Source organism: Lissotriton helveticus, chromosome 6, assembly GCF_964261635.1.
Source record: "Lissotriton helveticus chromosome 6, aLisHel1.1, whole genome shotgun sequence".
In the NCBI taxonomy this organism is placed as follows: Eukaryota; Metazoa; Chordata; class Amphibia; order Caudata; family Salamandridae; genus Lissotriton; species Lissotriton helveticus.
Genome location: NC_136067.1, coordinates 1880367675 through 1880384026, shown reverse-complemented (window position 1 = coordinate 1880384026; position 16352 = coordinate 1880367675). Strand labels below are relative to the sequence as shown.

The following is a 16352-nucleotide window of genomic DNA, read 5'->3' as shown; positions in this document are numbered from 1 at the left end:
GCTGTTACTGCTCAGCTGGTCACTTCAGGGAAATGGCCTCTTAAAAACTGTTGTGTCCCTGTAGTCACACAGGATATCAACCAACTGAAACTGGGTACCAATGGAAGCAGGTCCAAATCCTCAGGTCTCCTTACAGGTTACAGGCAGAAGGTACAGTTCTCTTCTGTTCTTCTGCAGTTCCAGAAAGTGTAGGTGAGATGACACTTTTGTAGGATTCACAAGCCAGCAGGTACAATTGACATTCTCTAACTAATGAGAAAAAGATCCCGAAACAACCTTTCCCTCTTTTACAGTACATCCTGTTTGCCTTACTGCAAACTATTGTATAGTGCAATATTCGGAGGCCAATATACTATTACAGAGCTCTTGTGCTGTCGGAGACTGCTGGTATGCCATCCAGTGGTTTGTTTAGGGATATGAGCAGTACTGTCCTCCTCAACTATAACAAACTGGTTCTGAGGTTAGCTCCCCCTCTCACTAGGATGGTGTCAAGCTGGCTACACATGGCTCAGGGGACAAAGGCTTCTCTTCCACTGTTCTCCCCATACATAAACTATGAATAGGCATGCCTCACCCAGTTCCTTTCAAGTTATTAAGATTCCTGGCCCCGCCCAGTTGCTCTCCCTGAGCTGGGAGAAGTCACATACCTCACACCCAAGTCTTCCTACCAAAAGGCCTAAGCCCCTGTTCTTGCTTTGAGAGCAGTTTTCACACCTCAGTAAGGTGAAGCACTGCCAGGGCTAAGCTGCTGGCAGGGTAAATTTAAGCCTACTCGCGGTTCAGGCTGAAAATGGTGTCAGGTCCTCGTGACAGCTCCCCCTGCAACATTTCTCATGTCCAGCTTGCCTGTAGTCTGCTACCCTCTGATGCCTGCCTACCTGCTGCCCTCTGTTAGTGCCTCCTGAGCTTGTTTCTCACTTGGTTTTGCCTTTTGATGCTACTTTATCTGCCATCCGTTTTGCCTTTTTTGCTCACTTTTCTGACCTCTGTCATGCCTTTTCTGCTTGGTTTTCTACCCTCTGTTAAGCCTATTCTGCTCGGTTTTCTGCCCGCTGTTTTGCCCTCTTCTGCTCTGTTTTGCCTTTTCTGCTAGTTTTTGTGCCCTCTGTTTTGCCTTTTCTGCTCGCTTGTTTTTCTGCCCTATGTTTTGCATTTTTCTGCTAGTTTCTTCCCTCTGCCTGTCTTTTCCTCAAGACCTGGCTTGTTGACAGAGACCTCACACCCCAGCGCAAACATACCCCCAAGGGTGACAGCACCATGCTCTACAAATGCTGATTAATTGCTTGATTGATTGTAAAATTCAACTTCAACGGTGAATTGGATTTTTTTTAATGAACATTTAATATAGAGGTTGAATCATTCAAGTATCTTGTCCCAAGACAAAGATTACAGAATTATTATTTTAGCAGAAGTTTAGTTTTCCTCACAGGAGCAGTTACAGCCTTGTACAGTGAAAATATATGTTGAGGGCAAGTCACTGTAGGTAAATGCCAACACTAAATTCTTGCATGTACCACTTTTAAATGCTAGCCTACCTTGTGGACTGCACGGCCTACTTAGCGATTACTTTTTTTCATTTTTAATAGTAGGGGTTCTTCCCATCACAAAGGAATATTTAGACAAGTTTGTCAAAAGGTTTAAAAGCTGCAGCAGTCAGGTTACACAGGTAGATCTTGAGTCATATTTTCATTGTCATTCTAGTAGGTGTGCTGTAATCCACAGGTAACATTTCCATTGTGATTGGTGTATTTTCCTGCATTATATACTATACTATTTCTGGAAAGTTATATATGTCAATAGGAAATTAGCGAATTCTGTCATGTTTTAGAGGTCAGTGCATGTACACTGGTGCCTGGACAACATCGCCCAAGAGTGCAGAGTTAAAATAAACCGCAGAATCAATCCACAAAAATTGGTGTGCCCATGCAAAAAGAAGTACTTTATTACAGGAACTTCGTTAACCAAGTGAAAACTCTACATTCATAGCACATGCTTTATTTAATTTATTCTACTGCTCATCACCTTTTTTACCACAATCCCAGTTCAGCCCACTCAATATACTTATTGCAAAATGATGTTACAACATACAATGGAACAAATAATATGTACATTAGATGTCATGCGAAGTAACATAACATCATTCTAGATGCACACCCTAAGAACAGAGAGACATATTGGCATTGACACATGTTACATTAATTTACACAGCTTTAATTAATGACAAACCACAGCATTTCTTCAAATTATTCATTTTAAGGGGTCTATACAGTGTATCCACAACCTCAAACTCTATATATATATAGGGATCTACGGCATTACACAAATCAACATGTAACACAATACTACATTCCTTAGCACAAGCTCACTTTCTAGTAATTTAATGTGCTTCATTCTAAGTCAGCAGACAAATGCACACATCTTATGCTCTGAACCTTTTCCAACATACCTAATTTTATAAAACTAAAGTATTCTCTTATGACTGGCAATGCCCGGAAGTCACATGGTCATTTCCATGGTACGCCATTCTACTTTACATCAATTGCCTGCATGTTTAAAAGCTTTTTTCATATTGGTAATTAAACGCAATAGCATTCTATAATAGTATGCGGTCAAAATAGTGCACAACATAAGGATAACATCTTACCATAATGGATCAATGCACTATTATTTATGCAAAATGCATGCATCAGGCAAAATGCTCAGGAGTAAATGGTTTATGAAAGACCAGGTAAATACATTGTTTTGCTTTGTATTTGAATTTTTGTTTCCATTGAGTATCATTGTCCAATCCATGTAATAAGGGATGTTTAGATAATGTTTACATGCATGGGGCATAATCAAGCTGTTTGCCATGGAATGAATAAAAAAGTGTGATAACATGAATTAGTATGTGTAGCTCCCATTGGTAGCCATTAGTGGGATGTTGGCAGAGATGAGGTCATGTAGTGGATTGCTCCCCATGAATCCTCAATGCCTGTGCTGCTGATCTGAGCACAGGAAGATGATTGGCAGGGCTACAGGTAATATAACAGTGTAGCTGGATAACTATGAGTAAAGGTTTTTTTCACATTGAGGTGAGTGATATAGACCACTCAAGCTTTGCTCTTGTTGTCTATTTGATGTCAGTTAGAACTCTAAAGTGAAAGACATCTCTGTTATGAACAGTTATACATCTATAGCAGTATACATTCTTTGTTTGTGATTATCATGGATATCATTACTATCGAAATAACTTATAATTAATAATAAATAATTCCTTGTAATCTCTGGGACGGTGAGCAATATTTTGAAAATTGATTTGGGACAAACTCCCACCTGCAAATGTTTCCTTGAATGATCACTTCTAATATTTTACATTGTCAATCAGTTTCTCCAGGATATCTTCATATTCAGAACATCAAGCCTCAACTGTACTACTGAATATCAACACCAACAATATAATGGGATACTAATATCGAGGTAAGTGCATATGCAAAAGTATGGATTTACTATTCCTAACTCCACAAGGACGTACCTTGGAGATATATTTACCAAGAATGTACATACATGTCTATAGGGTTTGGAAAATCTAGATTTCTGGAAATCTGGTTTTCAATTAATGTTTGTCTTTAAAGGAGCTGTAAACGAGGTCATAGTACGTTTCAAAACCTAAGCAGATATAATCGAACAAGGCCTGCTTGTTGCTGGTGATTGTTAGAGATGTAGGACTGAATTAAAGAGAAATTATTTTTTTCTCTAAACTGGATGGCCCATTTAAGGTCAGCTGACATTTTAATAAAATAATCATTCAAAAAATGAAAGTTCCCTGCAGAGATATTTACATAAAACTGGAATTTGAACTGGAGTCTTTGAGGAATACCACAAATCTTTTTCTGGAACAAATTCAGATAGATGAAAATCACCGGAGAACAGTGAGCAATTTCTCCATTTATTAAACTACATATAAGCAGTAATCTGATCACAACTTATTTTCATGCCAGTTTTCCTGCAAAAAAAAGAAAGCCTACAGAATTAACAATGTCATAATTCTTAGCAATGCTTAGATAGTATAAAAACAAAAGGCATGGCAAATTACTACGAATGGTTATACTCTGAAGACAACACTCTGCACCCCTCTCATTTGAAAGATCACAAATTGAAAATGTTTCTGCACAAAAGCATTTTAGTTTTTTTCCATTAGGAGACAATCATGTACACTGGATCACCAACTTTAATTCTTCCTGTTTTTCCGATTCCGAAGTACTGCCCAAAGAGAGGAGACTTTTTGTAATGTACTTTGTCCGCGGTCTCACATAGGCGGTAACTGCAGTTAGAAAGTGCATTGTTAGAAAAAGCACTGAATTTATACTTCAGTGTCACTTTCTCAAAGAACATTTTTAAAAACGAAAATTTAAAGAAAAAAACATAGCAGACTTGTCCACATAATTTAACACATGCCATTAAAGTTGCCACCACACTCTATGTCAGTAGGACAACATGTTTTAACTCCTGACTTTAAGTCTGACAGTCATGTGCATTCTAGGAATTGTAGTCTAGATTTAACCAATTTGACTGATGCACCAGACAACAAGCTATTGTAACTGAAGAGTCCAGGACTTGAACTGATGAAATCGAAGTAGGGGTGACCACACACATTAAAATGCAAACTTCATTGGTTTTGGAAGCATTGCGTAATCAGCAGAGTAAAATGGGCTCCCATCCTGTGCCATTAGGTATTTCTGATCAATGTTTTTACTTGAAGCTAGGAAACATTTCCCCAAAGGTTGCACCACATTCGTTCATCAAGCCTCTGAAATAGTAGGTGCATGCTACCATTTTGTGTTGTATCGCTGGCATAAGAGTAACAGTACTTTGTGCAAAACAAAGTGTAGAACATATTGAAAGGAGTTTATCAATCAGCACATCGATATAATCCGCTCATCTGTTACTTTGGGTTAAAAGTCCAAAAGATCAAATAAGTCTTCTATTTGCACAATGTCATTTCTCAGGAAATCAAATGAACGTCATGCTCAGAACATAAAGTACTGAGGGTCGGTGTACAAAACAGTAGTATGAAAATATTGGTCACAAATCGCAACAAATAATTTTGCGACCACTGTGGAATTTTGCAAACCTTCTACTAATTCTCAAAGTTCCAATTCGTTGTGGATCACAATCTGACCTACCTCATCAATATTCATGATTTAGACCACAGAGATAAGAGCTTACAGGGGTCCGCAGACCACCATATCTGTGAATGCCTTTTAAATTTTTTTTTTATGCAGTCAGTTTTTCTTAAAGAAAGCAGGGCTGCATTAAAAAAAAAAAAAAAGCTTTAAACATTTCAAAAGTTTGTTTGAGAGTAGACAGTGATCCCCTACACCCTAACAAACTTTGTTTTACATTCACAAAGGGAAAGATGTCTCAACAATGGGCTTTAGCTTTTGTGAAAGGCTTACCACCCCATGTTGGGAGTAAACTTTAAATGTTTTCAGACAGGATTTTTATCACAAAACACAAATACATAACATAATGAATCGCTCTTTAAAAGGGATGTCCTAAACTCTTCACTTCCAAAAGGAGATTCCTTATGCCCTTCAGGACCCATTTACAGTTCTAAACCTGTTACCGGATCACAAAATTGGTTTCGTGCCTTTAAAGAAGGCATTTAGAGCTCACAAACTCTATTATTTAGTAAATCAAAGTGTCAGAGACTGCTAAATGATTTTGTACATCTGGCCCTATGCACTGTGGAATAGCAAAAGTACTACACACTTTGGTAAAGTCATATTTAAATTGGTACGCCCTTCAGAAAAGGCAAATCTAATGTGTTAACTGCTTCAGAACAGACAAATTGGGAGCTACAGAAATCTTTACAAATGACAAGTAGTTAGTATTACGTTTACCACAGTTGATTCAATGACAGTGTATTTTTCAAAAACTGATCACAAGCATTCACTCAATCACGGTGTTTGGACACAAATCCCTGCAGAGGTATAAATACATTTTCTAAGGTTTTGGTTATCCCCATTTAATCACAGTTGGGCCCATGGCACTGTGTTTGGGGAGTATCTGCCTTCCCAATCAGCCTTGGAGTCAACCTGATGCAGCACTTTGCAAAGGTGGAGAATAAGTTCATTCGTTCAATCGTTGCAAAATGCCAGAGACTATGCTTGCTAAGGGGCCCGATATGAATATTTACCCACACTCAATAAGTTCCGCAGAAGAGACTGAGGGGCAGATGTATCAAGCCTTTTGCGACTCGCAAAGGCCGAAATTCGCAGAATTTCGGCCTTTACGAATCGCAAAAGGCCTTTTTGCATGTTTTTGAATGTATCAAAAAATCGCAATTTAAGGAATCGCAAAAAATTGCGATTCCTTATTTTGCCATAGCATTTAAGGAATCGCAATTTTTGCGATTCCTTAAATCCTATGTATGTAGCAATTTCAAATTGCGAATTTTGGTTAAGAAATCGCAAATTACCACCAACTTGTTGTTGATGGTAATTCACGAATTCTTTTAATAAAGCACAATTTGTCATTTTTTAAGGTGGCATGTGACGCACACACATGCCCATAGGGCATGTATGTGCGCCATATGCACACACATGTACATTTCAGGGGTGCAGCAGGGTGTCTTTGAGACACCCCTGCACCCTTGAAATAATTCTCAAATTGCGATTAGCAAATTGCAAATTCGCAATTTGAGAATTACTGCACAATCATTCCTATGGGCCTCCTGGCCCATAGGAATGAATGGGAAAATATTCCTTAATTGCGAATTTGCAAATTGCGAATTCGCAAATAGGGAAGAGTAGGAAATCGCTAAAAAATAGCGATTTTTTTGATACATGCCATTTTGCGATTTCTAAATAGCGATTCCTTAACAATCGCTATTTAGAAATCGCAAATGGCTATCTTGATACATCTGCCCCTGACCCTCTACCCTACCGATATTTCACCATCACAGTCTAACATGGCTCGTCAACAACACATCAGCTCACAAAGTATCTCATTATGAGCAAGATGTTGAAAAATTGGAACCTTATTACTTGCTGATTGGTCCAAACCATTTTAAAAATTCAGAAACTTAAGATGGTAAAAGGTGCTAGAGAAACAAAGCCATGGAAAAGAAGCTCTCCTTTAGTTTCTAACAGCTGGAGTGAAAGAGGGTTCTAAGTATATTATTATTGGGTGACTTCTTGAACTTTTATGAAAAGAAACTGAGGCACATTCATCATCTCACACTACGAGTGGGACGGGTATCTGCTTCCATTGCAGCCACAAATAGTATCTAGAAAGTATCTAGATCTATATAATGTTAATTCGGACGCCTCTCACCCATGTGAAATTAATTAGTGATAGGTTTATCTGGGTCAGAGAATCAGAATGAATAAGAAAGAGGCTAATGGTCAACATAACGGACACTTTGTTACTTCTCCACTTAGTAAGAAATGTCTGAGTGATAATTTGACTTCCTTAATAGTGTTAGTGGGTGTGCATAACCCATACTCTGACAACAGTGTTGAAGTAAACAGCACCCAAGTGTAAGTGGCTAAGCAAGAAGGTTGATGCTAAGCAAGATGGCGGCGGAGCGGTAGTAAACTCCATGAGCTCCACCGCCACAGATTCATTACAGCTAGTGGCCGTCCCTGGGTCCCCAGCCAACAGCGGAGCATCTCCGGTTCCTTGGGAGGCAGTGGGGACCCTCGGAAGCGGTATTCGCCGGCCGTGACTGGTGGAAGGCACACAGCTACCCCGATCATCCCGGATGATATATTGGAAACAGCACAAGTTGATTCACCCCAGAAGCAAACAACACATGCTGACTAAGATGACGCGCAAGCTCTAGGAGTGAAGGGGAACAGCATTGGCCGGTGTATTACTGCGCGGTGTAATCCTCGCCCTATCCAGACCTGACGGTGACTCCCCACTTCCAAAATCGGGATGTGCCCATGCAACAACACGTAAAATTCTACGGCGGCAGATACTCCTCGGAACTCCCAAGGCAGGCCCCCATTCATAAGGCCTGACGTGGCCTCCCACTAGTCTCATCAATCCCCAGCTGCAGGACTCCCCCATGCTTCTGAATTGAGACTGAGGACTAATACAAAGAATCAAGACTAGCAGCTCCTCGCGCTATGCACAAAGACGAAAGAAGATAATCATGGCAATAGACGCAGCAAGGGAACAATGTGGGCCGCATGATGCATGAATGAGACCTTGTACACTCGCTCACAGCCGCTTCTGACTCTGCGATCGAATAGTCATGGAGCCAAACAACAGATGAACCTATTTATTTATTTATAAAGTTTTATATAGCACGAACAAGATCCCGAAGGATATCAGAGCACTTTACAAAAAGGATGGAAGCAGGGTAACACATACAATATCGACATTAAGTAGGAATAAAAGCAAGAATAATCATATAATTTGATTAATTCAAAGCATGGGAACAGTCCAGCCTGAACTGCCAAGCTGGCTCCTGATGCCACTACCATTCTTCGCTTTGCTTCAATATTTGATCTTTTGACTGAAGGCACTAACCTTAAAGAACATGGTTGGACCTCGACTGAAAGGGGTGACGCCCATGTGCTTGTTTGTTCGTTATATCTTCTGCCTTTGGGAACTGTTGGTGCGTAAAATGTAACGACACCATTTTTAAAGTTGCTAAGCGGCTTATTGTAAGTGGAGAGTAAGGACCGTGTGCATGGGCTGCGAAGCTAAAGCTTTCTAATCAGTACCTCTAGTAGAATGTCACAAACGTGAAGCAGTTTATCGGGCATTACCCCCTCATGGGTCCTCCCCGTCCCAGTCCTAACAACGTGAGGCAGTCCTGCCTCCACCCAGCCAATCACAACGCCAGTATTCAAAGGTTACATAAGCCCCTCCCACCTACCGCCATGCCTGTTTTTTTTCTGCTCCGACCGCGGTCGGAACGCTGGTGCTCCCGGTTCCTGTTTCTGTTTCTGTTTTTCTTCAGGACGGTGCCGTGAGTGTTTCATTTGCAGTTTTATGCTTCTGCGTTGTTTTACTGTGTGAATTTCACGGGAGTATTTCATTTGCAGTTTTTTACTTCTGCATTGTTTCCTGTGGGTTTTTCTCTCTGCGCAGCCGCTCCGGTCCCCCGGTCAGCCGCGCTCCTGTTCTGGGGTCAGGGACTCTCCCCGTTCATGTGCTGGGCTGGGGCGGGGAGTTTTCGTGGTGTCCTGGCCCCGGGTCGTTCCGGCGCTGTGGTTCTAGTGCAGCGTCCGGCCCCCACGGTCATGGTCTTTTGACCTGGGGCTGTGGGTGGAGACTACAGGGCTGCCCTTGCATTTTTCACCGGTTTCACGTTGTGTGTGTTGGTGATTGGGGGCAGTGTTGCTTGGAGGTTGCTGGGCACTTCCTTTGTTGTGTGGTGAGTTCCTGTTTAGTTCGATTGCTCGGGTTCACTCACCATGTGTGAAGGGTCGTCTTCACCTGTGCCTGCCTGGGCTGTTTCCATGCGGCATAGTTTCCTGGTTCTGCAGGTGGATGACATTTTTGCAGATTCTGGGGCTGCGCTGACTACTGTGAAGGGCTACTGGTGTTCACGTGATCTTCCTGCCTATGCTGTCCAATTACCTGGGTTGATATAGTTTCAATCTGTGCTTTTACACAGTTGTTGGTATTGGCTGCCCAGTATGCGCTGCCAGGGCCTACGGTGCGTTGTCCTGAGGATAGGTCTTTATTAGAGTGATGCTGGGTTGTGGCCCTGGATCCCTGGATGTTGTGGGGTTCTCCGCACAGTTGTTTCCTCCGTGGTGGTTGACCTTTTCCTTCCATGTTGTCCTGTTGGATATCCTGTCTGATGCATGGCTTGCGGCAGATACGCAGGGTTTTTCCTCGTTTTCTGGGATGGCGGTTTCGCCTGGCGGACTTTGTCACTCGCTTTCCTGCATTTCCACTTGATGGGTTGAGTCTTCTCCTCGGCTGATGTGGTACTGGCGTCTTGGTCCACTGTCTGTTTTTCTGTGGCTCCTTGGCTTTTTGGCTCCCTCTGCTGACAGTCTGTGTGGTGGTGCTCTGTCTTCCTCTCGGCCCTTTCGTGGTCGGGGTTGGGGGAGGCTGTGTTCCGTTTGGTTCCCGGCCTCTGTTGCGCCTACGGCTGCCCCTGGGTGTTGGTCGTCCAGGGCTTTGGGTATTGTTGTGCCCTGGGAGGGGGGTCTCTGTGACCTGGTGGTTGCGGTTGCGTCTCTTTTTCTTTGGGTCTGTGTCCCACGCCTGGTGTTCGTCTGGCAGTGGGTTCCCTGTCTCCGTTGCTGTTTTTGTTTCGGTTTTGGGGGCTCGGATCCGTTGTTCCTGGCTTGTTGATCCGGTCTGCTTTCCGACTGGTGGGTCCTGTCGGTCTTCCCTCTTGGTTTCTGGATTCCTTTCCGGGCTGTCCCCCTTTTTGGGCTGTTTTCACTCCGTTGTCCTTTGACCCGTGTTGCATTTGCCTTCTTCTTTGGGCGTCGGTCTCTTTTTGTTTCTGGGCGCTGTTGTGCTGGTTCCGGTGGCGGAGCGGGGCCAAGGTTCCTCTTCCTCTTTTTTCTTGGTCCTGGCGCCCGTTGGTTCCTTTCTGCACGGTTCTGTGTCCCGGGGCTTTGTACCTTTGGTGCCGCTGGTCGGTTGTTCCCCTTGCGGTCTGTCATTCCCCTCTTTCTGGTGGGTGTTTTTTATTTTTTATTTTTTTTGGGCTTCCCTGAATTTGGGTGTTGTCTGTTTTTCACGTTCCATCCGTCTGGCTGGTCCGCGGTTCCTGCGGTTTGCTGTGGATGGGTTCCTTTCTCTGTTTCGGGTGTTGCCTTTCGGCCTCTCTACTGCTCCCCAGGTTTTTTCCGCGGTGCTGGCTCCTGCTGTGCAGGTTTTCTGCTGGTTGGCGGTTCTGCTCTGCTTGCATCTGTTGTTCTATGTTATGCAGGGTCAGGTCTGGTCCATACCGTGGTGAGTGACCGCCTGGGGGGTGCTGTCGGCTTTTCCCTATGTGGCTTTTGTCCGGTTTCTGCTTCCACCCTCCTTGTGGCTGTTCTGGCGATGGTGGCGTTGTGGCCTTGCTCCGGTTACTGGGGTTCGTTGTGGTTCTGGCCATTTTTCTTCTGGTTCCTGTTCTGGGCCTTCGGTTTCTCTGGGCCTGTTCGTCACTTTGCAGGGGGCTGTTTTCACCCTCCAGCTCGGTTCTCTTCCCTGTTGGCTCTTTTGTGGGTCCTGCTGGGTCGCCCTTCTGCCCTTTGGGGTTGGTTGAGGTTCCAGGAGGTGGTGGCTGCCTCCATGGCTGTGGTTCCTTGGGTTTGCCTGTTCCTCCTGTCCTTGGTGTTTCTTCTGCTTGGCTCCTTGGGTCCTTTTCCGTGCAGGTTACATGGCTCTGGTTCCTCTCTCCCCATGTTCTGGTTCCTACTTTGGCCTGGTGGCTTTGCTCTCCCGACCTGGTGTTTGGGGTGCGTTTTCAGCTCCCTTCTCTCCTCTTGTCGTCCTTGGACGCCTGTCATTGGGGTTGGGCGCCACGTTGGGGTCCTTGGTGGCCACCGAGTTTTTTGATTCGTGCTGGCCTTCCCGTGGCTATTTGCTGCTTGGGCCTTCTTGGGGGGACCAGTTGCATGTCTCTATTCCTGCTGGCTTCCATGTGTTGTTCCCACGACGCTATGGCTCATTGGTGTGTCTGGTGCCTCTGGTGGTTCGGGCTCCCGCGGCTCTCTCTGGGCCATGTCTCCTCCGTGGGCTTTGGGTTTGTGTTCGGGTCTGTCTGCGTTTTCGTTCGTAGACGCTGCTTGGGCCGTTTCCTCCTGTCCTCTGTTTTGTGCCCTCTGTGCTCGCTTCGGCGGCGCATTTTCTTTGTTTAGTTCGATTTGGTGTGGATTTGCTTGGCCCCTGCACATTTCTTTGACCTTCGGGCTTTCTGTGTGCCTTCCCTCATATTTCTCCTCCTGCATATTCGGGGGATGTAGGGGGGTGTGTGTAGGTGTCTGTATCATTGGCCTCTCTGTCTTTGTTTCCGCTCCTGCTGCTGCTGGCGGGGGTCGGGTTTGGCCGGACTTCTTTGACTCCGGCTCCGCTTTTTGGTCCACAGCTGGTTTTTGCCCTGATGTCACTAGCTTTTGACGGCCTGGCTCTTGTGCGGCTGTGGTTGGCGTCTTTGGGCTGTTCCTCTGTGGTAGCTCGTGGCATCCCGTTGTCACGTCGGCCTTCGACCCTTGGGTGCTGTGGTCGGCTTTGGGGTTCTTTTTTCTCTTTGTGTTCTTCCCATTGGGTAGTTCCTGTGCTGGGGGATCCTACCTCTGTGTTGGATTTTCTCGGGACTATTTTTTTTACAGGGCATTGCCCCTTCCGCTTTGTCTTCTCAGTGGGCGGCGGTTCGTGCTTGTCGGGGTCCTGGAGCCTCCTTGGTGGTTTTTGCCCCTTTTGGTGAGTCGGTTTCTTCTGGGCTTTCGGCTTTGTCGGCCGGTCTCTCCTGTACTCGTGCCTTCTTGGGTTTTTGCCTGCTGTTTGGGGGGGGTCTGATGTTGCCCCCTTTTGAGCTCTTGCTGGTAGCTGACTTGTTCTGGTTGTCTGTTACTGTGGCTTTTTTGCTGGCCATCACCTCTGCTCGTTGGTTGGGTGTGTTGGGTGCTTTGGGTGCTCTGCTCGTTTCTTTTCCCTGTTGGGAGTTCCTGCCGGATTGGGTTGGTTTGTGGCATGTTCCGGCCTTTCTGCCTGTGGGTTCTTCCCGTTTCCTTTGGCAGCTGGAGGTGTTTCTTCCTGTTTTGCCTGCTGGGGGGTCCCTTGTTTCCCCACCCTTGGTGGTTCGCTGGACTCTCCGGTTTTTCCCACCTTCGTTCCCTGGTGTTTTTCCGTTTTCTCCTGCCCTGTTTGTCTCCTGTGGAGGCCTGGCTTGGGGGATATGGGTTTCTGGTTCTGAGGTTGGTCAGTGGGTGCGTTTGGCGGTCTGCCTGCCTTTTCGGTCCTTTGGGTCGGCCTCCTCCGTCTCTGGTGCTGGGTCATTAGACACTTCTGTGCCTGCTTCCTGGGCTGGGGCGGCAGGAGTTTTCTATCCGGGAGTTTGTTGGGCGGCCACCCGCTGTCCCGTCTCGTATTTGTGCTTCCTTCTTGGCTTGTTGTTTTACATGCCCCTGCTGGCTGTTTTTCTGTTGTCATCTTGGATGTTGCTATTCATTGATCTTTACTGATTTGTACTCTGCATGGATCCCTGGTGTCCTGCGTTTTTTTTGTTGGTTCTCTGCTTGTGAGTTCCTCACGTTGTTAGGACTGGGACGGGGAGGACCCATGAGGGGGTAATGTCTTATTACTTACCGGTAATCTTCATTACCCCGATTAGGGTCCTCCCCGTCCCAGTCCTGTACCCTCCCGCCCTCCCGCTGTGTTTGTGTCGGAGTCTTGTTGATAACAGGCATGGCGGTAGGTGGGAGGGGCTTATGTAACCTTTGAATACTGGCGTTGTGATTGGCTGGGTGGAGGCAGGACTGCCTCACGTTGTTAGGACTGGGACGGGGAGGACCCTAATCGGGGTAATGAAGATTACCGGTAAGTAATAAGACATTTTACAAGATGCTTAATACAAATATCATGGTGAAGGATATGTTCTATTCGAAGAGTGTGATCTGCAAAACTTGTGAGTATCTGAAGTGGGAACTGCTATTCTCCTGGAGTTCAACACCTTGCATCACTTTCTAAACCTTTATTATTGTGTTGCTCCTCTACGCGTGAAGGATTGCATTTTATGTTAAACAAGGATTGAACATTTTTATTTCACAGCAGAGCCCAATCGAAGCCGAGTAAGATATCCTGTCCAGTTGTGCAGGCTGACGAGCCATTTTCTCTTTTGCAATCCTCTTTCTAGCTGACACGGCGAGCACGCAGCTGCTGAAGGCCTCATTCCAGCCACAGATGTGCCCGAGAGTGCGGTTGTAAAAGCAGTGTCCTGGTTCTGCACCTGCAAGTCCTCAGCCAGCAGGCAGGTACTTGTGCACTATTGACTAACGGTACCCGAGCTAAACATGGCCTCGCTGCTTCATGAGCTCTGCATGACAAACGAAATGGGAATATATCTCTTTTCGAATTACAGTATTGTCAACAGAAAGTTACTTATTTAGGTCTGTCAAAGGGGGGATAAGGCGCTACACCCACATAGGATATACTTGGTGCAGAACTTGCAGAAACCACTGACTCTGTCATGTATTCCTATAGGTTCTGAATCGATCCCCCTATTCCTGACCCTATTCTAGTTAAACAAACCAACAGGTTAACTAGCAATCAGCCCATGAGGCAGAAAACCCCCATGATGCAGATACCGTTATCTGACGCAGTCACACTACGGCACAGGAACGTGTTATCTGATTAGGTCATAACGCTTGCGATCTAATTAGACAAGCGATATTCCTCCAGCCCCTGATAAGGCATACGGAGTTCTCATAACAAATCAAACCTATGACAACCTGGGCAAAACCCTGCGGCCATTGTTTTGATTTCACAGAGAACTTCAGTAAAAGAATGTGCTAACGAGCAAGTCGTATGACATCCTTATTGACGTATCTATGTCCATCCTTACGTCAATCTCGGCACCTTAAAGGTATAAATATTACCGATCTTGCCCTATGCAAACACACGCGTGGTGACGAGACGGAGCAGCCATACTTGCCGAAGCCAAGAGCAGAGCAGACCCCGCTGGCAGCAGCCCCGCCTTCCTGACGCGCTGAGAGACGCGCTGCTTTCTCCTGCCGAGAATCCAGCACCGGCGTTTCTGGGCAGCCCTCGCAGGCAGCCTGGAATATCGAGACCAGAGAGAGAGATACCATTCCTCATTCATCCTAACTTCCAGGTACAGAACTGAATAACCCCTCACAGAGAATTCTTTAGTTATTCACTTGGCAAAAACAAACTTAACTTAAACTGTAACTTTCTATTCCCGCCCACGTATTAGACTTAGGTCAGGTACACGGGGTAGGCGTATCTAGAAACACCAGTTGAGTACGTTTAGTCAAATGTATATGTGTATGTAATATATTTTATTCATTTTAAAACATCTTATGGCTTAGAAACCATATCAATGTTTTTACAGTATTATTTTATACTATTGCTTTTAATGTATGCACTTTACTTAGCTATAAGTATTGCAATAATATCGATCCATTTCTCTTGTATGAGAAAAGAGACTGATCAATAAATAACACCTTTTTATTGAACACGCCCGTCTCTTCCTTTTCTCTACATTCTGATGAGACTAAGAATGCACGTACTGACTGAGTAAAATAAATTGCCTTTTGTTCACACGACTCTCGAGATTTACTCTTGATTAGGGGAGAGCAAAGTTGTCATGTTCTATGGTTGTCAGAAACTAAATCCCTTCTTGTCTAATCAGGGAAGTTAAGTCCTCCTTGAACATTCGAGAAAGTTTCTAGTGAACTCTGAGCTAAGCTGGCAAACCCAAAACTTTAAGTCTAGTATCGACAGTAGTAGACCTAGTTAACGTCTGGCCTAGGCCTTTACTGCTGTAGGTATTATTCCAATGCGCAGAGCCTATTGGGATGATAGGAACTACACTACATGGCGCCCAACGTGTTTGGAAAGGGCGATAAAACTAACGTAAGACATTTAGAGTAACTCAGTCGTGCTTTCTCACTCAGACCCCTTTTCCCAAATACTCCAAAGACGTCTGGAGTGGGTGAAAGGTTATATCCGCCAGACCTCGCAGGAGGGAACTCCTATGTATGGTTCTTGGTATAAGTCAACGTTGAAGGATAAACTGTTCCAAAATATTGTGCATCTAATCTTTGTTTCCATAAGAAACCTGATCTGCAAACAAAAGAAATAACCTTCAGGACAGTAAAATGTCAGACAATGAAGAAGAAAGAGAGGCAGTTAGATTAGCAGCTGAACTCGCAGCGGCTGATGCTGCAGCACTAGATGCGGACGGGGATATAATACTCATCCCGGTCATCAAAAGGAGATCTATAACTCTAAAACTTATAGAAAATGGACTGACACCTAGAGGTGGCACAGTCATATTCGTAATTGAGGCACACGAATATCGGCAGACAGAGGTATACTATTCATGGATACATTTTCCAGCAGCAAATGCTGTAACAAAGTACTTCCACTATTACAAAATAGAGGAACCTCCTAATGAGTACACTCCTTTCGAGGAGGTGGAAGTACCACTCAAATTTCAAGAGCAGTTGCTCTTATTTGATGGCGCCCTAAAACATAACAATCACATCACCAGGCTCGGTCCTTTAGGTAGACCAGGAGCAACGTGGCCGGTCCTAGCCGGATACACACCACATCCAGACATCAATGGGATGTCTGTAGCAGAGCTGTTAACACAGCTAAAACAATTAATAAAAATTCATAGACAATTAGTTCAGTATGTGATGCGGACT

General features: G+C 44.8%; 1 protein-coding gene across 2 annotated transcripts in view; it reads right to left on the bottom strand.

Moving 5' to 3' along the window:
- Nucleotides 1-1912: 1912 nt before the first annotated feature.
- The window catches only part of LOC144763842 (mitochondrial amidoxime-reducing component 1-like), a 202180-nt gene continuing 187740 nt past the window's right edge, over nucleotides 1913-16352 (bottom strand). For both annotated transcript variants that reach the window (XM_078649813.1, XM_078649814.1), the window contains one exon: nucleotides 1913-4303. In XM_078649813.1, the coding sequence (XP_078505939.1) occupies nucleotides 4177-4303 (127 nt within the window). In that variant the 3' untranslated portion in view covers nucleotides 1913-4176. The remainder of the gene's footprint in view (nucleotides 4304-16352) is intronic.